The sequence below is a fragment of the Ursus maritimus genome, unplaced genomic scaffold, assembly GCF_017311325.1.
Source record: "Ursus maritimus isolate PB19 unplaced genomic scaffold, ASM1731132v1 scaffold_14, whole genome shotgun sequence".
In the NCBI taxonomy this organism is placed as follows: Eukaryota; Metazoa; Chordata; class Mammalia; order Carnivora; family Ursidae; genus Ursus; species Ursus maritimus.
The window spans coordinates 39,595,113-39,622,877 of NW_024423786.1; the positions used below are offsets into that span (position 1 = coordinate 39,595,113).

A 27,765-nucleotide genomic window follows, 5' to 3' on the forward strand; every position below is an offset into this window, starting at 1 on the left:
CAGAGGTCCCAGTGTTGAATTAAAGTGGCTGCAGGACCCTGCTTGATCTGGGAGCAGGCAACAGCATTTAGGCCACAGGCCTTCTAAGAAGGGAATGGGCCCTGCTGTTACTCAGGTTCACAAGCTTCGTTTTTGCAGTTCTTCCAGAAATACTGGGTTTTCTTTTTGTTTTTAAAGCATTAAATCTCAAAATTATGTAGAAGTACATCAAATCACCACAACGTACGCTTCAAATATTTTACAATTTTATTGGTCAATTAAACCTCAATAAAACTGAAAAAAAAATCTGATAAAATACAGACACTTCTTGCACAGTTAGCTCTTTATCAGATGACTTCCTCATTCTGACTCAACGTAGTTCCACAAACAACATTTGAAACTAGCTTTTTTTTTTTTTTTTTAATTAAAAATAGGGGCTCCTGGGTGGCTCAGCCAATTAAGCAGCTGACTTGGGCTCAGGTCATGATCTCAGGGTCCTGGGATTGAGCCCCACGTCTGGCTCCTCACTCAGCGGGCAGTCTGCTTCTCTCTTCTCTCTCTCTCTGTCTGCCCCTCCCCCTGCTCTCTCTCTCTCTAATAAATACATAAAATCTTTTTTAAAATTTTAAAAATAAATGAATAGGGGCGCCTGGGTGGCACAGCGGTTGAGCGTCTGCCTTCGGCTCAGGGCGTGATTCTGGCGTTACAGGATCGAGCCCCATATCAGCCTCCTCTGCTGGGAGCCTGCTTCTTCCTCTCCCACTCCCCCTGCTTGTGTTCCCTTTCTCCCTGGCTGTCTCTCTCTCTGTCAAATAAATAAATAAAATCTTAAAAAAAAAATAAAGTAAAAAATAAAAATAAAAATAAATGAATGAATAAATAAAACAAGTTTATTTTCTCAGAAGTATTCCTGGCCCTATCAGTTCAATAAATCTCTTCATATCTTTTATTTATGTATTTATTTAGAGAGAGAGGGAGAGAGACCACATGGGGGGGGGTTTTGGGGGCAAGGAGCAGAGGGAGAGGTAGAGAGAATCCCAAGCAGGCTCGATACCCATTACAGAGCCTGACACAGGGTTTGATCCCGTGACCCGGAGATCATGACCTGAGGGGAAAGCAGTTGGGTGCTCAACTGACTGAGCCACCTGAGTGCCCCAGTTCTATCAATCTCTTGAGTTTAAATTTTTGGATAATACTGAGTAAAAAACACTGCCTAAAGATTTCCCTAAGAGAACCCAGCATGGATCTATAAAGAATGGGCAGTGATCCTTGCCAAAGAATCCTGAAGTTGGCAGGTTTTTGTTATATTAACAATCAACAAATAGGCTGGGAGAGCATGCTGTCACACACAGAGATGTGACACGGCTGGGATGGCGCGAAAATAAAACCCAGCTTCAGCTGGTCACACAAGTCACCAGACACATGCTTTGCATCAGGCACTGCTGGATTGGGAGCTGGGAGCCCAAATAAGAGAAGTTCTTGCCTAAGGAGTAAGGGCCCATGAGTCTGGACCCTAACCCTGGGAGTAACAGAGAAGCAAACTCTGAGCCCTGACAGCCTTCAGCTTTGATCTCCCCAAGAACTCAACTCCTGATTTGTCATGTGAGAAAGCAAAACAAAAATCACGAACTAGGTAGGCAGCTTGCTGATGGGTATTCTGTTAGTTGCATCCAGAGGAAGTGAGACTGACCTGACATGACAATGTTGTGCTAGGCAGAGGCCCAGGGGCCTTTCCATCATTTATCTCTCAGACAGAACACCCCCCCCCCAGTGTCCCTCTCCCCAGGCCTAGTATAGTTGCAGCCAGAAAGGCCAGAGTAAGAGACCACAAAACAGACCCACTTCATCCAAATGCCCAGAGTTCAAGCAGTATCCAGGGCATTGTGTAGCCTGCCTTGGGTGGTATCTTACAGACCTACAGGCCACCAGGCTCCACAGGGAGACAAGTGGAGGAGATCTGAGTCTCCATACAGAGGAGGCACCTGTTACCCTAGCCTCCTCTGTCCGCAGCACATAACTATGCCTGTGTATATGTGTGTATGAATCTAAAGACGCCCCGGTCCCCTGAGCATCTGTTGCGGACTCATCGAACATGCCCAAAGCCCAGGGGGAATGATAGCATGTCTTGGCTTCCTATGCCAGCTGCTTGGGTTTCCTTCCCAGCAAAGTGTCTGCAGCATCACCCTCCATGTTCCTGGACCACTTCGTCACACAACACACAGACTGTAATTACATGTGAAAACATCTTCCCCAGCCATACAGGCTGTGAATCTCTGGAGGGTAGGGACAGTGAGTTCTGGTACATCATGGATTATTAGTCAAATGAAAAAATGACTAGTATCTGGTACTCTTCCATTCATTCATCTGAGAAATGCCTATTGAGGATTTGCTCTGTACAAAGGGCAAACAACACAATAGTGAAATACTTGCGTATTCAGAAGACATCAATGGTAATAAAATTAGAGGAGGAAGAGAAGACACTGGCCACACCTGGGCCCAGGAAGCCACACCCTCTCTGCCAATCAGGGCTGGCCACCAATAGTGGCATAACCAGAATGGAATCTGTCCAATAGCAGGAGTCTTCAGTGTAGGAACGCTGATCCCACTTCCTCTCTGAGATTCCTTCAGGTCTTTGGCTGTCACCTTCCCCAATAATCTAATCCTTCTATAACAGAGGTTATAATGTCACTGCTAAGATGTTTAATTCTTCTGAAATGTACTAGAGCCTTTAACTTTTTCATAGTTTCCTGGGCAGGTTAAAGGAGCACAGACAAGAAGAAAACAATGTTCTCCCCTAAAGAGACCTGTAATCGAAAGCTGCCCAATATTTGTGAACACTGCCACACGTGCTCTGTCACTGCTGGCCTAGTGTGGACCATTGGGAGGGCCAACTCCACTTAGATGTAGAGCAAGCCACAGTGCCAGCCAAGGCAAGAACTTTATGATTTGGAACCAAATAAAGCTTAAAGTTCACACACCCAGACATTACAAACTCTCACTTAGGTCATCATGGTCCAAGATCAAGCAGTATGTGACCAATCAGTCAAACCTGTTTCCTCTAGCTCCCTTCCTGCTTTCCTTCCTGTTCTTGTGCCCCAAGCTGCCATGGCAATGAGGGGGTTGTTCAGTTCTACGTTTTGGTTATGAGGCCAAGTGAGTGCCCTACTAAGCCTACACCTGTCCCTAGGGTAAAAGGCCCAAGAGAGAACATGGCCCTGGTGCCAGGGTGTCCCCTGAGCTGAATCACTCATTTCCTCCCAGATCCACAGGTCACCCACAACAGCAGGAACACACAGGCAGAGGTTCATTTTGTTTCTAGTTCCCAATCTTAAAATTTTAATCAAACTCACTAAAAGCATTCTATTTTTTAAAAATTTTATTTATTTATTTGAGAGCAAGAGCAAGGAGGAGAGGCACAGGGAGAAGGAGAAGCAGACTCCCCCACTGAGCAGGGAGCCCGATGTGGGGCTTGATCTCAGGACCCCGGGGTCATGACCTGAGCCAAAGGCAGCCACTTAACCAACTGAACCACCCAGGCACCTCAAATGTTCTATTTTTTAATTTGATTTTTTTATAGCTCTATTTATTTAAGTAATCTCTATACCCAACATAGGGCTTGAACTCACGACCCTGAGATCAAGAATCACATACTCTTCTGACTGAGCCAGCCAGGCACCCCATTAAAAATGTTTTAATACTTTGGAAATAACGATTTTCTGACTATGAAGTTTCACTTTATTCCTCGCATTGTAACTATTGGCACTTTGTGATCTTAGTATAAATTTTTTAGGAACTACCCATAATTAGAGCAAGATTTTTACAGCCACTTAATAACGCTGAAGAGATCGTGCCTTAAAAAGGTTTTCCAAAGTTTTCTTATTTATAATTAGGTTTTGTCCCCTTTTCTAGTGGTGCTGAGGACTTGTCCTACTTCCTTAAGACTCTGACCCAAGCCATAAATGGTATAGGAGAAATTGCTAAAAAAAAAAAAGAAGAGAGTAGACACTCTCTAATGTAGGTTCTGAAGTCATGTCGATAACCCAGCTTTCTTTTTCCATAAATAATGGGGCTAAAGGTAGTGTTTCTCATTTCACAACATTTTTAACACTTTCAAATAACTTTCACAGGAAGGCACTCAGATTGTCAGGGTTGGCTTCCCAGATGTAGAATTATCACGCAGTGGTAACTTCTCTGCAGAGGATTAACAACTATAAGGGTATTCAGTTATTCAAGGCGGTTTTAATTCCAAATTTCCTTTTCCCCTCCCATTTACCCAACTGCCAAGAGGCCTGTGTTACCAGATGCTACTTGCGGGGTGTCCCAGACAGTGCAAATTCGATTCGTGTTAATTTCAATTAGCCAAAACCTGACATTAAAATAGTAAATCTGCTCAAACAACCTACCACACTGTCACCCAGCCAGTGCTCCCTCCTCCATCCCCAACACTGAACATGGCTCATCTGTTTCTACTCTGCTCCCTCACTGCCATCTCTCCAGTTGAAGGTTCTTAATAGATCTCTTCTGGGCTTCATCATTATGCGTATAAAGGACCCTCAGCCATTTTGTCTGTGCTCCAAAATCTTTTACAATATCTGTGAACCATTTAAAGCAGAGTATGCGGCCCCCCGGCCTCTGTTTTAGCTTTAGATCGAAGGTTCTTTCCAGTAGTCTGTGCCCAGCTTAATTGGTCTAATCCTCAATCTCTGATTCTGACCTTCTTGTTTCAGAAACTGATCCCGTAGTCTCCCTTCCTGTAGAATGCACCACCATTTCTATGCTTCTTTAAAACTACACTAGAATGCTACCAAGTCAAAGTCTGACCCACAAGCTCAGGGGTCTATAGTCTTTGGTTCATAACCCTTTAATGGCACTTACCTACCACACACTGCTTCACCGTGGGGTTATTTGTGGAAGATCTCTTCTCCATTAGCTTGTTTGAAGTCAGGCACTGTGACTTATCTTTGAGGGCCAGAACTGCTAGACCAGCTGCTAGCCAGCTGCCCGGTCTCCTCCTTGCTCTGGGCTTACTTCCCACTCCATGAGGGCTGTGCTTTTTGTATGCAGGGTCGAGTGGAAGACATAGGGTTCAGGACACTGCATCTTGTTGCAGCAACAAATTAAGCAGCGGCTTGGGTACTTAATGTGGAGAACACACCCGGACCTCTCCTGCTTCCCCCATTGCTATCGCCACTCAGCGGCTGCTTGTCTCCCCGACAAGGCAAGTAGCTAGCTCAGTGTGGGGGGCTTGGGGAATTCGGTCGTGGGCTATGATTCTGGCGTCTAAACTGAGAGGACTGTTAATGACTAGATCATACCGAGTCCCGGTCCCAAGGCGCTGGTATACCCGGCAGTCCCCCAAATCCCTGTAGGGCCTCCAGGGCAGGCACCCCGATCCCACGTTTGGGCGGCTAACGACTGGCCTAAGGTCTCCAGCTAAAAGCAAGAAAAGCTAGTTCCAGGGCTTCCCGTACCTGGCCCTGGGTTTATCTAAGGACAGGCTATCACCGCGGGCCCGGATGGGGTGCCCGAGTGGTCGAGGGGCCTGCGGTCAGGGGCCGAGAGATGGCGGGGCTAGACAGAGAAAGGGATGCGGAACAACCACCCCGCTGCTCCGCCCGCAAGGCGGGAGGAAGGGGCGGCTAGTTCGCTGGCGCCCACCGCCTCTTCCGGCCCTCTCCTGGCTCCGCCGCGCACCCGTGGGAGAGGGGCGGTGCGTGAGAGGCTGGGAGAAAGAGCGGAGGCCGGCTGGCGGGCGTTCGCGGCCGCGGCGCGCGGTGGGGCTTGGGCGCGCGCTCGCGTGCGTGCTTGCGTGCGTGCGTGGGCGCGGCCCACAGCACGCCGTGCGCGAGGCGGATGTCCGGGCCGGCTGGGCCGGGGCCGCGGACGAGATGGCGGAAGGTGGAGGCTGCCGTGAGCGACCGGATGCGGAGACCCAGAAATCCGAGCTCGGGGCCTTGATGAGGACCACGCTCCAACGAGGGGCGCAGTGGTGAGCACCAGACCCGCGTTTCCGCCGCCCAGGCCCAGAGGTCCCTCAGGCCGGACCCCTCTTTCCCGGCTTGGGTAGGGGCCGGGCGGAGGCGGTGTTAGTCACCCTGAGAGGGTGTCCTGAACCCTGCCTCTTAGGAGAGGAACCACAGGTTCTCCTCCGGGAAAGTGTGAGGGTTGTCCTGGCCCATTCGGAGCCCCAGAGGGCGGACCCGGTGGGGCGAGGGCTGCAGGAGGGGGAGAAGGGGAGTGCTTACGGGGACCTCCCGTATGGGAAGAGCCCTTTACCTTCGAGGACTCGCTGTGTGTGACCTTGAGCGAAGGCGACCACACCTCCCAGACCCCGGTGTCTTACTATTAAAGCCAGGGTAGTAGTATTTGGCACCCCCACCTTATGGGTTGAGGAGAAGGTCAGAAGTAGTTACTTTTGTAACTTATAAACTGCCGAACAGATGTCAAGGTCAGAAGTTGAACAAATGTTTGAGAGCCCCAGGTTATTTTGGTAGCAAATGTCAAAAATGATTGTGGCAGCGGTCTCTCGGAGTGGGAAAGGAGGATAGCTTAGAGCCGAGATAAAAAGATTAAAAGTCCAGGGTTTAGAAGAGCAAGTCTGAGGAGGTTTCTTAATAAATTGTTTAGTAGAAGGGACAGTACTTCCACTAGTGAAGAGAATCCTGGGTGGTGTTATCATGTGAGAGTAGAGAGCTAAGGCTTGGCTTTGCATCGAATATGATTGAACATCCATCTTTAAGAAATTGTGGTGGTGTTGATGATGCTACTTAGGGTTACAGAGGAATTGACCAGGGAAGGGAAACATTGGGCTTAGGAGGAGTTCAGATAGGGCTGCACAGCTGACCAAGCTGTGAGAGGCAGGGCAAGCAGAAGTTATCCTCCATAGGGGTGATATATGAAGAATACTCAGCAGAACCAGAAGGAGGGTGAGATAGACTAAGATCACACATGAAAGTGTTTGGAGGGTGTTGTTCGAGGCGTTTGGAGGGAAAAGAGCATTTTAAAGATTTGGGTGTGTTTATGGATCCTTGTGGGCTCTGGGAAGCTGCCTGATTGCTGAGGTTTGTTTTTTTATAAAACTTAAAGATTTGGGGTGCCTGGGTGGCTCAGTTGGTTAAGCATCTGCCTTCAGCTCAGGTCATGATCCCGGGGTCTTGGGATCTCTCTCTCCCGCTCTCTCTCTCAAATGAATAGATAGATAAAATCTTAGAAAAAAAAAAAAAAGACAAAAAAACTTAAAGGACTCTCCAGTATAATGGTTGTGCTTTTTTCCCCCACAGAGATTTACTTCTCCTTCTGTCTTAATTGTAAAACAGCATAGTGATACTTTCATTTTTTTATTTTTTCATAGTGATACTTCAAAAATATAACCAGATCAAATTAATAACTAGAGACTATTATTTGTGTACAGTACCATACCTAGACACTATTATATGTGTATGTGCATACATATATGTGTACACAACACTTTTTTTATTTTTGTATTTATTTGACAGAGCATAAGCTGGGGTAATAGCAGACGGAGAGGGAGAAGCACACTCCCCGCTGAGCAGGGAGCCCGATGCGGGGCTTGATCCCAGGACCCTGGGATCATGACCCGAGCCGAAGGCAGATGCTTAACCATCTGAGCCACCCAGGTGCTCCACACACTATTTTTTTTTAGCATACATTTTTAAAGTGTCCTCTTTGGTACTCAAAGGAAACCTGAATTGTATGGTGTTATTATCCTGTTTTCAGAAAGAGAATTAATTTAATGCTTTCCATGTAAACCAGTATAACCAAACTGTTCTGGACAAGGATCTCTATAAAGATCATTATGAAATTAATGACTTGGTCATTAGCAAACAAGATTTTACCCATAGGAGGACTTCAGTTAAATAAGCATTTTGAAGCCAATCATTTCCTTTCATTTACTCATTAAAAAATTTTTTTTTCTTCTTAAATAGGCTCCATGCCCAGTGTAGAGCCCAACACCGGACTTAAACTGACAACCCTGAGATCAGTACCTAAGCTGAGACCAAGAGTCAGATGCTTAACTGAGCCACGCTAGGCATCCCTCTTTTTTTTTTTTAATTTGAAGATTTTGTTTATTGAGAGTGAGAGTGCATGAGTGGGGGGAGAGGTGGAGGGAGGGGGAGAGAGAGAAAAAAAAAATCTCAAGCAGACTCCATGCTGAGTGAGGAGCTTGACATGGGGCTTGATCTCACGACCCTGAGCTCATGACCTGAGCCAAAATCCAGAGTTGGACACCCAGCCAGCCGAGCCACCCAGGCGCCTGTCTTTTTTGTTGTTTTTTTTAAATAAAGATATTTATTTTTATTTTTTATTTTGAAGATTTTATTTATTCATTTGACTGAGAGAGAGACAGCCAGTGAGAGAGGGAACACAAGCAGGGGGAGTGGGAGAGGGAGAAGCAGGCTCCCAGCGGAGGAGTCCGATGTGGGGCTCGATCCCAGGACTCCGGGATCACGCCCTGAGCCAAAGGCAGATGCCAAACGACTGAGCCACCCAGGCGCCCCTAGATATTTATTTTTAAGTAAGCTCTGTGCCCAACGTGGGGCTTGAATTCATGACCCCGAGATCAAGAGTTGCACACAAACGCCATTGACTGAGCCAGCCAGGCACCTCTATTCATTCTTCAACAGTCATTTCACTTAATGGACTCCTGTCCTGGGCCAGGCTCTCTGTGCTATCTGAGGCCTAGCCCTGCTCTTGTTCTTGAGAATGTGTTTTTGAATGGGGAATGTGTGTTCCCCGGGTGGAAAGATCGTAAAAAAAATTAAAGGAACAACTGCAAAAACTTAGAACCTCAGTTTTTCTGGTATAGTAAATTTTTATCTGTCTCTAGGTATCTTATTGACAGCCGGTGGTTCAAGCAGTGGAAGAAGTATGTGGGTTTCGACAGCTGGGATATGTACAATGTGGGTGAACACAATTTATTTCCTGGCCCAATAGATAACTCCGGACTCTTTTCAGGTATAGTATCCCATGCTTTTCTAATTGAAATGCCCACCTAGGCAGTGGCCTGAGGCCGTGTTTATCAGTAACATGGACGCTGTGAACCCGACTTTCTTGCTGTGACAGGATAGAAACAAGTGCCCTTGGTTTGCTTCTACAGCAGAAGTCTTTGTAAGACCCTCAGGGAGGAGTGAAGCTACTTTTTTTCTTTTTTATTTATTTATTTTTAAAAGATTTTATTTATTTATTTGACAGAGATAGAGACAGCCAGCGAGAGAGGGAACACAAGCAGGGGAGTGGGAGAGGAAGAAGCAGGCTCATATCGGAGGAGCCCGATGTGGGGCTCGATCCCATAACGCCGGGATCACGCCCTGAGCCGAAGGCAGACGCTTAACCGCTGTGCCACCCAGGCGCCCCGAAGCTACTTTTTTTCTAAACTAACTGCTTCACACAAGAGCATACTTCTAGTGTTTTTTTTTTTGCCAGTTAGTTTGTTAGAGATGTCAGATTTTAGATTAGCATGTGGAATGGGAAGAGATAGGATATGATTTTGAAATTGCATCTGGAATCTGAAATTTGGGCACCAGAATTTTCTGTGTTACCTTTGCAGTGGAACAAATTGCAGACCTGTCTATATCCATCAAGCATTCTTGTGATGGTTGTTTGTCATAGGAGTGTGTGAGGAGAGGTGGAAGATAGTTACTATCACAGTCAGCTCCCATTGGACGAAGTGATTGGAAAAATGATGCATGACCTCCCAGAGCTGGGCTTGTACCTGTAGATGCATAGATATGACAGTTGACCTTTCCCAGGCTGTGTTCTGTTTAGCTTTAGACTCTCTTGCAAGCAGAATGAGGGTGGTCTGTCGATTGTGTCCAAAATCAGGGCAGTAGGAAGGCAGACCATGTATGAGGCTTGATCTAAGTGCTTAACGCTGACTTGGGTGTTTTTAAAAATGGGCAGTGCTTCAGCTCAGACTTGTTTTAGGAGAGGTCTGAGTGACATAATAATTCCTGTGCTTTGTTTCCTGATGTAGGTCAGATGGTGGCATCACACCATGCGGTTTGGCATAAGGGAACATAGCGGTGTGTTTGCACTTTTCCTCCCCCTGCCCCCCCCCCTTTTTTTAAGTAATCTGTAATCCCAGTGTGGGGCTCAAACTCATGATACCGAGATCAGGAGTTGCATGCTCTGCTGACTGAGCCAGCCAGGTGCCCCTCTTTTTTTTTTTTTAAATAGAAGATTTCTTAATGCTTTTAAGAATACTAATGATGAGACTCCTAGGGCTAGAGGGGCTCTGTGAAATCATTTTGCATGACCTTCAGCTAAGGGTAAGCATTTCTTCCATGGTCCCCCAATTTGATGTCACCTGGCTTTTCCTTGAAACCTTTGCTGTGTGCTTGGGAGGTGAGAAGTACATTGTGTTCAGACCCTGCTTGGAACATTGACGGTGCATGAATGGTGATGCTGAAAGCTGTGTGTTCCTTTCCCACATTTAAAGGTTTCTGGCTGCTGCTTGGCACACTGTGTATAGACAGATCTGCGTAGTGCTTAGTGTCAGAGATGAGGAATCGGATCTCCCCAAGTAAGACAAGAAGTGAATAACTTCTGTGAGTTTTACTTTATAAATCAGAGAAGAGTTGAATTTATAAATCAGAAAAATTTAATTTATAATCAGAGAAAAGTGTCAGTTTTGGAGGGAAGCTTTTGTCTCAACGGACTGAGACAAAAGGTGGGTCATACTTCTTTTGCTCAACAGAAAAGCCCTGATCTGTCAGTGTTAATAGTCATGCCAGAGCTGCTGTGGAAAGTGGTTGGCTTATCAATGTGGAGGATCCATCTTTTTTTTTTTAATTATGGTAAAATACACATAGTAAAATTTATTCTAACCATTTTTAAGTGTATAGTTCAATAGTATTAAGTATATTCACATTGTTTTGCAACCAACCTCCAGAACATTTTCACCTTGCAAACTGAAACCCCCTACCCATTAAACAATAACTCCCAATCTCTTTTCCTCCGAGCCCCTGGCAGCCACCATTCTACTTTCTGTGTCTGAATCTGACTATTCTAGATACCTCATTTAAGTGGAGTTGTTCAGTGTTTGTTTTTCTGTGACTGCTTTATTTTATTTAGTATAATATTCTTGGGTTCATCCTTGCAGCATGGGTCAGAATTTCCTTCCATTTGAAGGCTGAGTAATATTCCACTGTAGGTATATACTCCACCGTATGTCTTCATTCATCCATCTCACCTTGGTATTCCTGTCCTTCACTGCTATTCCTTTCCTCTTCTCCCTGGAAATGAAGAAGGCAGAGGTGGATCAGATCTGAAACTTGCTGTAAGGAAGGGCAGAAGAGCTGATGGGATAGGGTATAAACTGGTTGGGGGGGCATGCGGGTGATGGGAACCCCCAGTCACTTTGTGAATGCTACTTATGGTTTTAGTTTTGGTTTTTAACATGATACACCTCAAGTTACAGATGAGTTGCACCATTGTGGGTACTTTTGCACCCGCTGCGGAATGGGTGTTGATGGGCACAGGGAGGCTCCGTTGGTGGGAGGTGATCAGTCTTCTCTTGGTCCAGTTCCTTGGTCCTCAGTTGAGGGAGTGTGTTTCATGGATGTCCACTTCTGATTCCTGGTCATGTTGCCTGCGTGTGGTGGGTGTGAGGTGGACGTATAGCACGTTAGGGCGTTAAAGACATTTCCCTCCATAAGGGGTTGTCCAGCTGGGTTTTGGCTTGGACTGTGGAAAACTAAGTATACTTGAATGACTCTTAAAGTTAACTTCAGTGATGCGTTTGTTGCTTTCTTAGTAAATCTTCCAGAAGATATTTGACCTCAATAAAGTTTCACTAAGCAGAATATTATGTTAAATATTCATAATTAACAGTTTCATTGTGGAATCTGGAAGCATGTTGAAAATGTAATTTGGAGTTTTTTATTCTCCCTACTCCCATTTCATTATAGAAGAAATGCACATTCCTCTGAGGGCTTGGCTGAAGACAGTTGTCAGGTCTGCTCTGTGTTATGGCCAGTGACAGCATTTTGGAATTTTGTACGTGTTCCTATAAATAATTTTCTTGTTTCTGAAAAGTACATAAAAATCCTGTAAAACAAATATTTCTGGGGAGAAGAGCAGTGAGTTATGAGCTGTTTTCTTTTTTCAGATCCCGAGAGTCAGACCTTGAAAGAACATTTAATTGATGAATTGGACTATGTGTTGGTCCCAACGGAGGCCTGGAATAAATTACTAAACTGGTATGGCTGTGTAGAAGGCCAGCAGCCCATTGTCAGAAAAGTGAGTACACAGATTGTCGCAGCTGCTGGTCAGTGTCTGCGAGTACTCCCTGGGGACACTGACTGGTGTTGGCTTTCTGGGGTACTGGATGTACCTAAGTGGTTGAATAGAGGTGTTTGAGGCCTTGTTTCTGGTTCTCTTTAGGGAATTGTGGGCGTGAGTGGTGGTGAGTGAGTTGCTCCCCTGAGATGTTACAGTGAGTGGCCTCCAAACATCAGAGCTGCCCAGTGGCTTGGGATGTGTCCAGCAGTGCCATGAGAGCACTTTCTGGAAGGCTCAATGAGAGAAAGTTTACTTGGGGTCAAATGGACATACAGTAATGTACTGCTTCTTGTTTATCTTACAACTTTTCTGAGAACGCTTTTTCCTCTGTGTTTATGAGTCTTTGGCCATACTGTTGAATGTCTCAAAAAGCAGGTGTTTATAAGCCAGAGAAGAATAGCAGGCCATGGGATAGAAACCCAGATTCTTCACCCCTCTGGTAGATGGGACTTACGAGAAGACCATCCACCCTGACTCCCACAGTCATTTGCTTGTCCTACCAGAGGGGAAATCACATGCCTGCTAATAGGTAGACATTGGGTAAATTTCTCACTCTCCCTGGTATATAATTCCCCTTCTCAGAGTAGGAGAGATCTACAGTCCTGAGGCCATGCTTCTAAGAGTCATTGTTTGGGGCCAGAACTACCTTCTTTCTCCAACTGGAAACCTGGGCCCCTGAGAGGGGCTAGGGATTAAAAAGTTGGGGGTGTGCCAGTCTCCTGCAGATGTCCCCTAATGCCCACAGGCCCACAGTATTGCCATATGGTGGGTGTTCTGCTACCACAGGGATTTAGCTGCATTCTCTAGTCCTCCCATTCGACAAACCCTGCAAGGGAGACATCATGATCCCGACTTAGAGATGAACAGTGGCTTCCCTGTTGTGCAGTGTTGTAGCTAGCTCTGGTTCCAGCCGGGTGCTCTTCCTCATGAAAGAAGAAAGATTTTAAACTCTTGGACACATGCTGGTGGCTTTAAAAATCTGTCCTTCTGATCCCCTGATCACTTAGGGAAACTGATTATTGTGTGGATTCTGCCTCTTACCACTGATGAAACCTCTCGTTTCCAAGACTGTCTGGTGTGGAATCACTGCTTCTTCACCTGTGCCTCTTGTTCGCAGGTGGTGGAACATGGCCTGTTTGTCAAGCACTGCAAGGTGGAGGTGTATTTGCTGGAACTGAAGCTCTGTGAAAATAGCGACCCCACCAATGTGCTGAGTTGCCATTTCAGCAAGGCAGACACCATCGGTGAGTAGCTTGGCTGGGGGTTCCTGTGTATCCCAGGGGAGAGTGCAGAGCACTATGGCTGATGGGAGCAAAGCCGGGCACCCACTCCAGAATTGTTACCCACGTAGTCTCAGGTTGTGGTTACCAGTCCTGACCTGGTTCTTGTGGAGAGCTAAGCCTGGGAATCAGGTTTTATAAAACCCTGGGTGTGCTCCCTGACATGAGGTGTTATGGTGATAAAGACGAGGAAACACAGATTCAGAGAGGTCACAGTAATTTGTTAAAACATCTCTGCGAGAAAGTGGCAGTGCTGCTATTTGAAACCACATTTATTTTAACTTCAGAGGTAAGTTTTCTCACCTTTCTGTGTTGCTTGTGTGCTGTAAGTGGTACTCACCTCATCAGAGAAGGAGAACCGTAGGGAGGATGCCCGTGGAAGACATTTGGCCTTAAGAATCACCACGGAGTTGAGGCCGGTCAGAACTTTCTGTTCAAAGCACTCTGTGACTGACCATCTGAACAGGAAGGAGGATGAGCATTAGCTTGCTACAGCTGTTTTTAGCCTTGTATCTGGAGGAAGTCTTGAGTGATCTTTCTTCCCGTCTCTAGCAACCATCGAAAAGGAGATGCGGAAGCTGTTCAATATCCCTGCTGAGCGTGAAACACGGCTGTGGAACAAATACATGAGCAACACCTATGAGCAGCTGAGCAAGCTAGACAACACTGTCCAGGATGCTGGGCTCTACCAGGGTCAGGTAGGAGGGCTCAGGCCGTGCCCAGCAGGCAGCCCTGCCAGGGTGTGAGGCCAGATATCTTCTGGTTCTGAGCTCATCACCAGTGAGGTGCTTTGCATATTCCTTATTTGGTTTCCCCTTTCACTCAGGTGCTAGTAATTGAGCCCCAAAATGAAGATGGCACATGGCCGAGGCAGACCTTGCAGTCAAAGTAAGTGAACTTTCTTTCCCTTGTAGCTGGGCGTAAAGGTGTAAGAGAGACACTATTTCCTAAGGCATTTACTTGTGCTAAGTAAAATTCTTTGGGGTCAGATGAGGAAACATTCCGTTTCATATCCAGAGTCTGTAATACTGGCCTTTTGGTAAGCAGCATGCTGGGCAGCCTTCTGAGGAAAGCTCTCAAAGTGTGTGAACACAGTGGTGAGGCTGTCCTTCTTGAGAAGGAAGAGAAGGGACCCAGATCCGGGAATGAGCAGCATTCCCAGCAAAAACAAAGAGGCGGCTTTGTTTTTGCCAGGGCTTTTATTTTCTCCACCTGTGATTAGAAGCTTGGCTGGAGAAAAAGAGGGTTCAGGCATGGGGTCCTGTATGACTTAAAGTTTGATCCCACCGCACTTTTTACCCACAGGCCTGTTAGTCATTGTTGCCCTTTTTGCATACTGGGGGGAATATTCTTTTGTTAAACTGGGACTCCAGGCACCTCTCTCTCAGGAGAGGTTTGTGTGTTGTGTGGAATTGTGTGTGTCCTGAGAAGGGGACAGAAGTGATGAGTTTTTCTTACGGTATAAGGTGGGGAAATTGTGTCTGTGTTCTGATAGTTATGGGGATAGTGTTGGTCTTTGCTGTCTTCCTTCAGTCAGGTCTTGGACAGTGACTGTTTGCTAGTGATGGGCTTGTACGTAACTCTATTGAGAATCATGAAAGCTATAGGCTCTCTCTTGAGAAACACGTCAGAATATGCAACATTTTGCCAACAATCTCAACAGTCAGGTTTTACAGATAACTTGAAGCCTAGCCATGGATTCCAGTTTTAGAGACCCTGATCACCAGTTCCTGACAAGATAACATATAGCTGTGGAAGGCAGAATAATGCCCCCTCCATGTCCAACTCCTAATCCCCAGAACCTATGAATATGTTAGGTTACATGGCAAAGTGATTAAGATGTGATTAAGGGTCTTGACATGGGGAGATTATCCTGGATTATCTGGATGGGCCCAGTGTAATCACGGGGTGAACGGGGGAGACAGAGTCAGGGAAGGAGATGTGAGGACGGAAGCAGAGTCTAAGTGATGATACGTGAGAAGGACTTCACTGGGCGACTTTCCAAGATGGTGGAGGAGTAGGAGACCTTAGTTTCATCGGGTCCCGGGAATTCAGCTAGATAGTAATCAACATTCTGAACACCTGCGAACTCAACCAGAGATCTAAGAAAAGAATTGCTGCAATTCTACAAATAGAAAAGTGACCACTTTCTGCAAGGTAGGGGGTGCAGAGAAGTGAATCTAAGGTGATATATGGGAAGGTAAACCAAGAGGGGAGGGAGTCCCTGGCAGCCAGCACCGGAAAGTGATAAAGCAGCTGAGCACAAAATCAGAACTTTCAGAGTCTGCTCTGGGGAGGGACGTCCCTGCCTGAAAGGCGGTCAGGTGGCAGAGAGGGGCAGAATCCTAGATGGGACAGTGTGGTCTCAAGATCCTTGGGGTCCCAGAAAAACCAGGGGTGCCTGAGTGTGGCAGAGTTCTGAGGCATCAGAGTGGGGAAGCTGGCTGCTATCAGTGAGCCCATGAGTGGGCTTTCAGCTCGGTTTTGTCATAAACTGCAGACTGCAGCACGGTTGGGCAAGTGTTCTCCGAGCAGGGGCCTGCCCAGCAAGTGGCAGAACCGTGGCAGGACCCACTCCTCCTCCCCGCCCCCGGGAGGAGCGGTGCTGGAGCGCGCTGCAGAAGCCTGCAGGGTCTGGAGACTGGAAGCGGGGTTGCTTGCCTGAGCTAGAAATGCACAGTCACAGGCCTGGTGAGCATGGAGTGCAGCTGGAGACTTGGAAGACAGGAGTGATTGACTGCTTTTCCATGAGGGCACACTGAGGAGTGGGGCTCCGAGTTCCGCTCCTATTGGGAGGCTGCCATTTTCATTCTCATCCTCTAAAGCTGAAAGGAAAGCCTTCAGGGAACAAAAGACACATAGAGCAATCTGAAGCCGCTTGCTTAGCCTGGCCCCTGGCAAGGGCAGTGCGACTCCATCCGGGCAAAGACCCTTGAGAATCAGCACAGCAGGCCCCTCCCCCAGAAGATCAGCAAGAACCTCCAGCTAAGACCATGTATACCCATCGTAGAGACCTGCAAAGCTCCAGCACTAGGGGAGAATAGTATATAGAATTCATGGGTTTCTTCCTGATTCTTTAGTCTTTCAATTTTAATTTTATTTTTCTTTTCAACCAATTTCTTATTTTAGTAACTCTTTATATAACTTTTTCTTAATTTTCATTTTTACAGTTACATTCTATCCTTTCATTTTATTTTTGTACATAAAAAAGTTTTTCTTTCTTTACAATTTGGGATGCAGTTTCTTTTAACAAATAGACCAAAATACACCCAGATTCTAGCATATTGCTCTGTTCTGTTCACCTGATTATATTCTCTTTTTTTTTTTAAGTCTTTTAAAATTTTCACCTCTACAGTTACATTCTATCCTTTCATCATATTTTATTGTATTTTCATATATATGTAAGTTTTTCTTTCTGTATAATTTTGGGATATAGTTTCTTCTAACAGACCAAAATACACCCAGGATATAGTATATTGCTCTGTCCTGCTCACGTGTCTGTTTATACTTTCTTTTTTGTTTGTTTTTGTTTTTGTTTTTTTTCTTTTCTCTTTTTTCATTTTTGCAGTTACATTCTATCCTTTCATTGTATTTAATTTTATTTTGTACATATATAAGTTTTTCTTTCTTTACAATTTTGGGATCTAGTTTTCTAACAAACAGACTAAAATACACACAAGATCCAGTGTATTGCTCTGTTCTGTTCACCTGTCTGATTATATTCTCTCTCTCTCTTTTTAAAATTTTATTTATTTATTATTTATTTAATTATTTTTGGTTTCGGGTCACCTCTTCTGATTGGTTTAGTGTATATTTCTCTGGGGCTGTTATTGCCATTTTAGTATTTTGTTCTCTCGTTCATCTATTCTTCTCTGCACAGAATGACAAGACGGAAAAACTCACCTCAAAAAAGAGAACAAGAGGCGGTACTGACTGACAGGGATCTAATCAGTATGGACATAAGTAAGATGTCGGAACTAGAGTTCAGAATAACGATTATAAAGATACTAGCTGGGCTTAAAAAAAGCATAGAAGACTCGAGAGAATCCCTTTCTGGAGAAATAAAAGAACTAAAATCTAACCAAGTCGAAATCAAAAAGGCTATTAATGGGATGCAGTCAAAAATGGAGGCTCTAACTGCTAGGATAAATGAGGCAGAAGACAGAATTAGTGGTATAGGAGACAAAATGATGGACAATAAGGAAGCTAAGAAAAAGAGAGATAAACAACTACTGGACCACCAAGGGAGAAGTCGAGAGAGAAGTGATACCAGAAAGCCACACAATATCAGAATAATTGGGATCCCAGAAGAAGAGGAAAGAGAGAGGGGGGCAGAAGGTATATTGGAGCAAATTATAGCAGAGAACTTCCCTGATTTGGGGAAGGAAGCAGGCATTCAAGTCCAGGAGGCACAGAGAACCCCCCTCAAAATCGATAAAAATAGGTCAACACCTCGACATATAATAGTGAAGCTTGCAAATCTCAGAGACAAAGAGAAAATCCTGAAAGCAGCTCGGGACAAGAGGTTCATAACTTACAAGGGTAGAAACATTAGACTGACAGCAGACCTATCCACAGAGACCTGGCAGGCCAGAAAGGATTGGCATGATATATTTGGGGTGCTAAATAAATAAGAAACATATGCAGCCAAGAATACTTTATCCAGCAAGGCTGTCATTCAAAATAGGAGAGATAAAAAGCTTCCAGGACAAACAGAAACTAAAAGAATTTACGATCACTGAACCAGCCCTGAAAGAAATATTAAAGGGGGTCCTTTAAGTGAAGAGAGAGCCCAAAAGTAACATAGAACAGAAAGGAACAGAGACAATATACAGAAATAGTGACTACAGGTGGTACAATGGCGCTGAATTCATATCTTTCAATAGTTACTCTGAGTGTAAATGGCTAAATGCCCCAATCAAAAGACACGGGGTATCAACTGGATAAAAAAGCAAGACCCATCAATACACTGTCTGCAAAAGACTCACTTCAGACCGAAAGACACCTCCAGATTGAAAACAAGGGGGTGGAAAACCATTTATCATGCTAATGGACATGAAAAGAAAGCTGGGGTAGTAATACTTAGACAAATTAGATTTATAATTAATAGGTCTATCCAACAAGAAGATGTAACAGTTGTAAATATTTGTTCCCCTAACATGGGAACAGCTAATTATATAAACCAATTAATAACAAAATTAAATAACTACATCGATAATAATACAATGATAGTAGGGGGCTTTAACACCCTACTCACTGCAGTGGACAGATCATCTAAGCAGATCAACAAAGAAACGAGGGCTTCGAATGACACGCTGGACCAGATGGACTTCACAGATATATTCAAAGCATTCCATCCTAAAGCAACAGAATACACATTCTTCTCAAGTGCACATGGAACATTCTCCAGATCACATACTGGGTCACAAATCAGGTCTCAACCAAAAGACTGGGATCACTCCCTGCATATTTTCAGACCACAATGCTTTGAAACTTGAACTCAGTCACAAGAGGAAATTTGGAAAGAACTCAAATACATGGAGGTTAAAGAGCATCCTACTAAAGAATGGATGGGTCAACCAGGAAATTTAAAGAAGAATTTAAAAAATTGATGGAAACAAAAATGAAAACATAACTGTTCAAATCTTTTGGGATGCAGCAAAGGTGGTTGTAGGATGGAAGTATATGGCAATACAAGTCTTTCTCAAGAAATAAGAAAGGTGTCCAATATACAACCTAAACTTACAGCTAAGGGAGCTGGAGAAAGAACAGCAAATAAAGCCTAAATCCAGCAGGAGAAGAGAATCAGTAAAGAGTAGAGCAGAAGTCAACAAAATAAGCGAAAAGAACAGAACAGATGAACAAAGCTAAGAGCTTGTTCTTTGAAAGAATTAATAAGATTGATAAACCCCTGGCCAGACTTTTCAAAAAAGAGAAAAAAAAAAGAAAAGAGAAAGGATCCAAATAAATAAAATCATGAATGAAAGAGGAGAGATCACAACCAACGCTAAGGGAACATATTATGAGCAACTACAGGCGAACAAATTAGGCAATCTGGAAGGAATGGATGCATTCCTAGAGACGTATAAACTACCAAAACTGAGACAGGAAGAAATAGAACACCTGAACAGACCCATAACCAGCAAGGAAATTGAAGGGGGTAATCAAAAATCTCCCAACAGAGAAGAATCCAGGGCCAGGTGGCTTCTCAGGGGAATTCTACCAAACATTTAAAGAAGAAATAATGCCTGTTCTTCTGAAGCTGTTTCAAAAAATAGAAATGGAAGGAAAACTTCCAAACACTTTGTATGAGGCCAGCATTACTTTGATCCCAAAACCAGGCAAAGACTTAACCCAAAAGGAGAATTACAGACCAATATCCCTGATGAACATGGATGCCAAAATTCTCGCCAAAATACTAGTCAAGAGGATCCAATAGTACATTAAAAGGATTATTCACCACGACCAAGTGGGATTTATTCCTGGGCTTCAGGGATGTTTCAACACCCACAAATTAATCAGCGTGATATACTACATTAATAAAAGAAAGGACAAGAACCATATGATCCTCTCAGATGCAGAAAAAGTACTTGACAAAGTACAGAATCCTTTCTTGATTTAAACTCTTCACAGTGTAGGGATAGAGGGAACATATCTCAATATCATAAAAGCCATCTGTGTAAAGCTCACAGTGAATATCATTCTCAGTAGGGAAAAGTGAGCTTTTCTGCTAAGATTGAACACGGCAGGAATGTCCACTGTCACCACTGCTGTTCAACATAGTACCAGTCAACAAAAAGAAAAGTCATCCGAATCAGCAAATAAGAAGTCAAACTCTCACTCTTTGCAGATGACATGATACTGTACCCCAGGATTGCTACAACCCATACAGGAATTCAGCAAAGTAGCAGGATATAAAATCAATGCACAGAAATCAGATGCATTTCTATACACTAAAATGAGACAGAAGAAAAAGAAATTAAGGAGTCGATCCTATTTACAGTTGCACCAAAAACCATAAGATATCTAGGGATTCACCTAACTAAAGAGGGGCATCTGGGTAACTCGGTTAAGCATCTGTCTTCCGTTCACATTATGATCTCAGGGTCCTGGGATCGAGTCCCAGGTTGGGCTCCTTGCTCAGCAGGGAGTCTGCTTCTCCCTCTCTCTCTGCCCATCCCCACTGCTCGTGCTCACTCTGTCTTGAATAAATAAATCAAATCTTAAAAAAAAAAAAAAAAAACAACTAACCAAAGAGGCAAAGGATCTGTACTCAGAAAACTATAGAACACTCATGGAAATTGAGGAAAACACAAAGAAATAGAAAAATGTTCCATGGTCATGGATTGGAAGAACAAATATTGTTAAAATGTCCGTGCTGTCTAGAGCAATCTATACATTCAGTGCAATCCCTATCAAAATACCATCAACTTTTTTCACAGAGCTTGAACAAATAATCCTGAAATTTGTATGGAATCAGAAAAGACCCGAAATAGCCAAAGGAAGGTTGGAAAAGAAAACGAAAGCTGGTGGCATCACAAATCTGGACTTCAAGCTATGTTACATAGGTAATCATTAAGACAATATGGTACTGGCACAAAAACAGACACATAGATCAGTGGGACAGAATAGAGAACCCAGAAATAGACCCTCAACTCTATGGTCAGCTAATTTTCAACAAAGCAAGGAAAGAATACCCAATGGAAAAAAGACAGTCTCTTCAACAAATGGTGTTGGAAAATTGGGCAGTCACATGCAGAAGAATGAAACTGGACCATTTCCTTACACCATACACAAAAATAGTCTTAAAATGGATGAAAGACCTAAATGTGAGACAGGAATCCATCAAAAGCCTAGAGGAGAACATGGGTAGCAACCTCTTTGACCTTAGCCACAGCAACTTCTTGCTAGACACGTCTCCAGAGGCAAGGTAAGCAAAGGCAAAAATGAACTATTGGGACTTCATCAAGATACAAAGCTTTTGCACAGCAAAGGAAACAGTCACCACCACCAAAAGACAACCGACAGAATGGGAGAAGATATTTGCAAATGACATATCAGACAAAGGGCTAGTATTCAAAATCTATAAAGAACTTACCAAACTCAACACCCAAAGGACAAATAATCCAATCAAGAAATGGGCTGAAACATGAACAGACATTTCTCCAAAGAAGACATACAAATGGCCAAGAGACACATGAAAAAATGCTCAGCATCAGGGAAATACAAATCAAAACCACAATGAGATACTACCTCATACCAGTCAGAGTGGCTAAAATTAACAAGTCAGGGAATGACTGATGTTGGCGAGGGTGCAGGAAAGGGGGACCCTTCTACATTGGTGGTGGGAATGGAAGCTGGTGCAGCCACTCTGGAAAACAGTATGGAGGTTCCTCAAAAAGTTGAAAATAGAGCTACCCTATGACCCAGCAATTGCAGTACTGGGTGCAATTACCCCAAAGATAGAAATGTGATCTAAAGGGGCACCTGCACCCCAGTGTTCATAGCATCAGTGTCCACAATAGCCAAACTATGGAAAGACAGATGAATTGAAAAGAAGATGTGGTATATATCCACAGTAGAATATTATGGAGCCATCAAAAATTGAACTCTTGCCATTTGCAACACTGGATGGAACTAGAGGGTATTATGCTAAGCAAAATAAGTCTGAGGAAGACAATTATGTGATCTCACTCATATGTGGAATTTAAGAAACAAAACAGGATCATAGGGGAAGGGAGGGAAAAATAAGACGAAATCAGAGAGGGAGACAAACCATAAAAGACTCTTAATCATAGGAAACAAACTGAGGGTTGCTGGAGGGAAGCGGGTTGGGGGGATGTGGTTACTGTGCGATGGCCATTATGGAGGGCACGTGATGTAATGAGCAGAAAGACTTCACTGGCCGTGAGCCAGGGAACGTGGGTTGCCTCTAGAAGTCCGTAGAGCCTCCACAAAGGAACACAGCTCTCTAGCTCAGTGAGAATCATTTTGGATTTCTGACCTGCAAAATTGTTAAGATAATAAATTTGTGTTGTTTTAAGCCAGCAGGTTTTTGGTAATTTGTGACCCCCAGCAATCAGAAGGCTAGCCCAGACTGCTAATTCCCTTCTTGGAACTGTAAATGCTACAGAACTGAGAGAAAATAACATAAAAACTGTGAGGAACCCCCAGGGGAGACAGAAGGTGGATTCCAGTCTGGGAGGTAGGGTTGACAACTTGGAGCAGAAGAGGCTGGATGTACTGGCCAAGGGAGACTGTTACAGTTCTGCCTTTTTCTCTTCCCCGGTGCTGCTGCTTCCCATCCCTTCCACACCCTGAGGTCTCAAATTCCAGTGAAGGGAGCTAGCTTTTGGAAAAGCAGTACCTCCTTGAATTTGCCTGACGGTTAGATTCTCCCTGCAAAGTGTATCCAGTGGCCAGTGAGCCCAGAGTGAGATTCCTGAGGTACACTCCCCTCCCCCACTCTCCTAATAGTGCCAGACACTGTTCTAGATATCGAGAATACAGCAATAAAGTTTCTATCCTCAAGGAACAGTAAGTAGGCAAGAACTATCCACATGTCCAATGGTTTATAAGTACTGTGGGAAAAAATCAGGGAAGAAAATCAAGTGCTAGGCTTTGGGAAGGGGCAGATTTAAGTAGGGTGATAGGTCCCACTGAGGTGCCATTTGAACATGGTCATAAAGGAGGTGAGAGAATCAGCAGCGAGTGGAGTGCTTAATGAGAATAAGGTGGTGAGGCTGGGGCACCAGCAGCCGTGGAAGTTCTGAGGCAGAAGCAGGCTTTGTTGAAGACTGGCATGAGTTTGTTGGGGCTGGTGCCGGGAGGGCTGGCAGGAGGGTTCGGGGGTCAAGGTGGTAGACCCCCTGGGCCATGTGAGACTCTCGATTCTAGTGGTACCTCTGGGGGAGGTAGGGAGTTCACTGGAGGGGGTGCAGTGAGTGGAGGAATAGCATGGTCTCACCTGGTGAACAGCTCATAGTGAGCCATAACGAGAAGCTGCCAGGTATAGTCGAATGAAAGGAAAATTGGCAGATTGACAGCCTGTGCTAGTGGGGGCACAATTCGTGTTCCCAGCCTCCTGGGAGGTTGGAGTAAGCATAGTGAATATCATCGAGGAAAGGAAGTGGGTACCTGAAACGAAAGTAAGGAGGCATACTTGGGAACAAAGAATTCAGGAGATGGATTGAGTAGCAGAATGGATGTAGCTGAAGACTGATTAGGAGGGATAGAGAGATGAAAGACAGGCGAAGCAAAGTGCCATGGAGGATGGGGGGTAGAAACGTCAACATTTGTGTGATAGGAATCTCAGAAGCAGAGAGGAAATGACAGGAGGAAGGGGAAGAAAATGTTTGAGGTTATAATGACGAAGAGTTTCTCAGAAATCATAAAAGAGGAAAGATCTGAAATTTAAAGAATGCTAAACACGACAAATGGAAGGAAGAAAGCCGACGCCTAGACACACTAGGGTTAAAAACAACAAAGATGTAGAGAAAATTCCAAATCTTTTTGAAATAAAAAGTCTCAAATAAGCAGACTAGTATCAAACTTGTCAGTAGCAACAATGGATCTAAGATACTTTCTCAGCATCAAAATAACTTTAAAAGCAGAATTTTGTATCCTACTAAATTGTTATTTAAATGTAAAGATGAAATATGTTTTTCCTCTAGCATAGCTGTCCTTGGAAGGTTTTCCACACAGAACTCCTGAGTGGGGAAAGTAGTTGTAGAGCCCAGGGGCATGCAGTGGAATCCATAACTTGGGGGAGAGCACACACCTAAGGAAGTGTTGTGTTGGCCAGAAAAGCAAGGGCTTTGGGACTGGAGTGAGCAAGGATTTCTGACGCAAGGCACAACAACGCTACAAACCATGGGGGAGGAAGTAGATAGAGGGGTGACTGACTTTTGAGTTAAGAACTTCTGTTCGCCAGAGAGTAAAAAGGCAAGCCACAGGGTGAGAAAAGATACTTGCAATACATATGTCTGACACACTGCTTACTTATACCCAGAATTTTGAAGAAACTCCTCCCAAGTCAGTAAGAAAAAGTTAGGCAAACACATTAGAAAGGGGGCAAAAAAATCTTTAACTGTTCGTTTACCAAAGAGGATACCGGGATGGCTAGCAAGCACATGGAGAGGTGTTAACCTCTGCAGTCATCCAGGAATGGCCAGTGAAAACCACAACACAGTGCTTCTGCACACCCGCCAGGATGGCTCAGTGAAAAAGATGGACAGTACCAAGTGATGTTGAGGTGTGGAGCACCCTGAATTGTTGGGCCCTGCTGATAGGGCATATAAATTGATGCGGTGATTTTAGGAGATTTGGCAACCCTTATTAGAGGAAGAATTATGTACATAGTCTGCAACTCAGTGGGCCACTCCTAGGCATACAGCCAACAGAAGTACATCTCATATTCACTTAAAGGTATATTCAGAGATGTTCACGACAGCACTGCTTGTCATAGTCACAAAGTGGAGTTAAACCAGATGTCCACCAAAAATAGAGGGGATAGATACATTGTAATGTATTCACACAGTGAAAGTCAGTAGGGACCCAGCAGTGTTGAGGGTCATGAACAACTTTGAAAAAGAGAAGCCAGACGCAAAGCATGGCGTCCTATGTTCTCTTGATAACAAGTTTAAGAACAGGTAAAACTTAGCTAGGGGGCTCAAGGTCATGGTAGTGGTTAGCTGTGGGAAAAATCATGACTGAAGGGAGCATGAAGAGGACTCCTGGGGTCTAGGGCTGTCCTGATTCTGGGTCAGGTTACGGGTTATGTAGATGTATTCATTTGGTGCAGATTTCTTGATTTTGATTTTCATTATATATTCTCTGTGTAGTACTTCAATAAAAAGTTGAATACTAAGGAAAAAAGGTGTAAGAAAGCAACCCATATCAATAACAGTCCAGAAGTTAGTTCTGGGTCATCCCACCATGGAAGACAAGTGAGGAAATGGGAGGCAGTGTGGAGCAGAGAGAGATGGGAATGTGCTGTACTCTTTCTCTATGGAGAAATGTAGGTAGTTACAAGTCTAAGTAATTGATGGGGGAAAATAAAAATAGTTATAGGTCCTCATAAGTTAATGGAGTAACTGCCAGAAATGTAAAAATAGAACATATATCTTTGAAATATGCTGTGTTGATTAGGAAAGTTTCGATGGCTATTAAGAAAGATAGATGCTTAAGTCTTTCTAAGAAGAATTTCTGAGGTGGGCAGTCCAGTGCTGGTATTATTAGAAACCCAGCCGCTCTGTCATGTTGTTCTGCTGCGTGCGGCTTCTACTTCAAAGGTGTTTCCCTGTGGGTCTAGGATCCTGGAGTTGCTGTGGTTACACCTGCATTCAAGTGGCAAGGAGGAGGAAGCAGGAGGGACATAGCCCTTCCTTTTAAGGAAATTTCCCAGAAATCAGGCATAAAACATCCCTTTGCCTCTCTTTGGCCAGTGATATGACCATACTGGGCTTCAAGGGAGACAGGAAAATGCCTTTTAGCACGTTTGCAAGGCGTCTGGCTAAAAATTGAGTTTCTTGGAGTGCCTGGGTGGCTCAGTTAGTTAAAAGTCTGCCTTCAGCTCAAGTCTTGATACCAGGGTCCTGGGCTCGAGCCCCGCATCAGTCTCCCTGCTCAGAGGAGGTCTACTTTTCCCTTTCCCTATGCCCCTACCCCTGCTTGTGCGAGTGCGTGCACGCTTGCTCTCTCTCTGTTTCTCTCTCACTCACTCTATCTCCCTCAATTAAGTAAATAATATCTTAAAAAGATAATAAAATAAAAAATAAAAAAATAAAAATGGGAGTTCTTTTTTTTTTTTTTAAAGATTTTATTTATTTATTCGACAGAGATAGAAAAGAGACAGCCAGCGAGAGAGGGAACACAAGCAGGGGGAGTGGGAGAGGAAGAAGCAGGCTCATAGCAGAGGAGCCTGATGTGGGGCTCGATCCCATAACGCTGGGATCACGCCCTGAGCCGAAGGCAGACGCTTAACCGCTGTGCCACCCAGGTGCCCCAAAATGGGAGTTCTTTAAGGAAAAAGGGGAGAATAGTTTATTGGGAGGTAGAACGGGGGGAAAAAAAACCCACAAACCCTCTTTTTCTTTTCTACCAGTACTTCTTGCCACCCACCACGTGTAGGTTTTTCCCACACCATCCAGTTCTCTGACACCTGCTGGGTGTGCACAGTTTCACTCAATTCTGGCGCCATCTACCTGGAAGTAGCATCAGATCCCACAGGTTAAGGGCTCAGTCCCATCAGACTGGCCCACTTTAATCCCAGTTCCAAGTCCACATTGTTACCTGTGCTTGGGATGACTGCCAATTAATCAGAAATTCCTGTGATTCCTTTGACCCCTCCTTGACTTGATAATTTGCTAGAACAATTCACAGAACTCAGGAAAACAGTTTACTTGCTAGATGTCCAGTTTGTCAAGAAAAGCTGTAACTCAGGAACAGTGAGATGGGAGAGGTACAAGGTGTGGGTATAGGAAAGGGGTGAGGAGCTGCCCTCAGTCATTCCACCCTTCTGCCATCTCCATGTTTTCACCAACCCGGAAGTTCTCCAAAAATCCCATACTTCAGGGATTTTTGTGCAGGTCTCAGTAAGCATGATTGATTAAATCATTTAGCCACTGGTAACTGAACTCGGATTTCCAGCCCTTCTCCCCTCCCCGGGGGCTGGGGGTGGGCAGCTGCAAGTTCCAACCCTCTAATCACGTGGTTAGTTCTTTTGGCTAGCCTCATCCTTTGTGACTTTCCAAAAGTCATTAACATTAAACTGAGGTGGTTGAAAGGGATGTGTTGGAACTGAGACCTTTCACTTTGATCACTTTGAAGCTATTTCAGGAACCAAGGACAACAATGCAAGTATAACAAAAGATGCTCCCATCACTCATCACTGAGGAAATTACTGAGGGACTGTGTACCAGGAATTTTGGACAAGACCAAAGTGCATATTTCTTACTATTTTTTAAAAATACATATTTCTTACTATAAATCACAGTACCCTAGGAGACAAGTAGGAAACTGCCATACCTAAGAAAGGAAATAGAGAGCAAGAAGTAAAAAAGAACAACTGAAAAGTTGCTAATTAGAAAACATGAGATAAGGAGGCGGAATTAAGGGCAGCTTGAGTAGTGATTAGAATAATATAAATGGGTTAAACTCATCAGAACTCTCAGATTTTATTTTCTTTCTTTTTTTTTTTTTT

At 44.4% G+C, this 27,765-nt stretch overlaps 1 protein-coding gene across 4 annotated transcripts in view; it reads left to right on the forward strand.

Annotated features, from left to right (window-relative positions):
* Window positions 1-5,811: 5,811 nt before the first annotated feature.
* USP4 (ubiquitin specific peptidase 4) overlaps window positions 5,812-27,765 on the forward strand; it is a 49,515-nt gene continuing 27,561 nt past the window's right edge. For all 4 annotated transcript variants that reach the window (XR_005834558.1, XM_008704125.2, XM_040628818.1 and 1 more), the window contains exons 1-6: window positions 5,812-5,968; window positions 8,828-8,955; window positions 12,110-12,240; window positions 13,400-13,526; window positions 14,115-14,260; window positions 14,389-14,450. Coding sequence is in view for 3 of the 4 variants with exons in the window: in XM_008704125.2 (XP_008702347.2) it covers window positions 5,868-5,968; window positions 8,828-8,955; window positions 12,110-12,240; window positions 13,400-13,526; window positions 14,115-14,260; window positions 14,389-14,450 (695 nt within the window). In the remaining variant the exon portion in view is untranslated. The remainder of the gene's footprint in view (window positions 5,969-8,827; window positions 8,956-12,109; window positions 12,241-13,399; window positions 13,527-14,114; window positions 14,261-14,388; window positions 14,451-27,765) is intronic.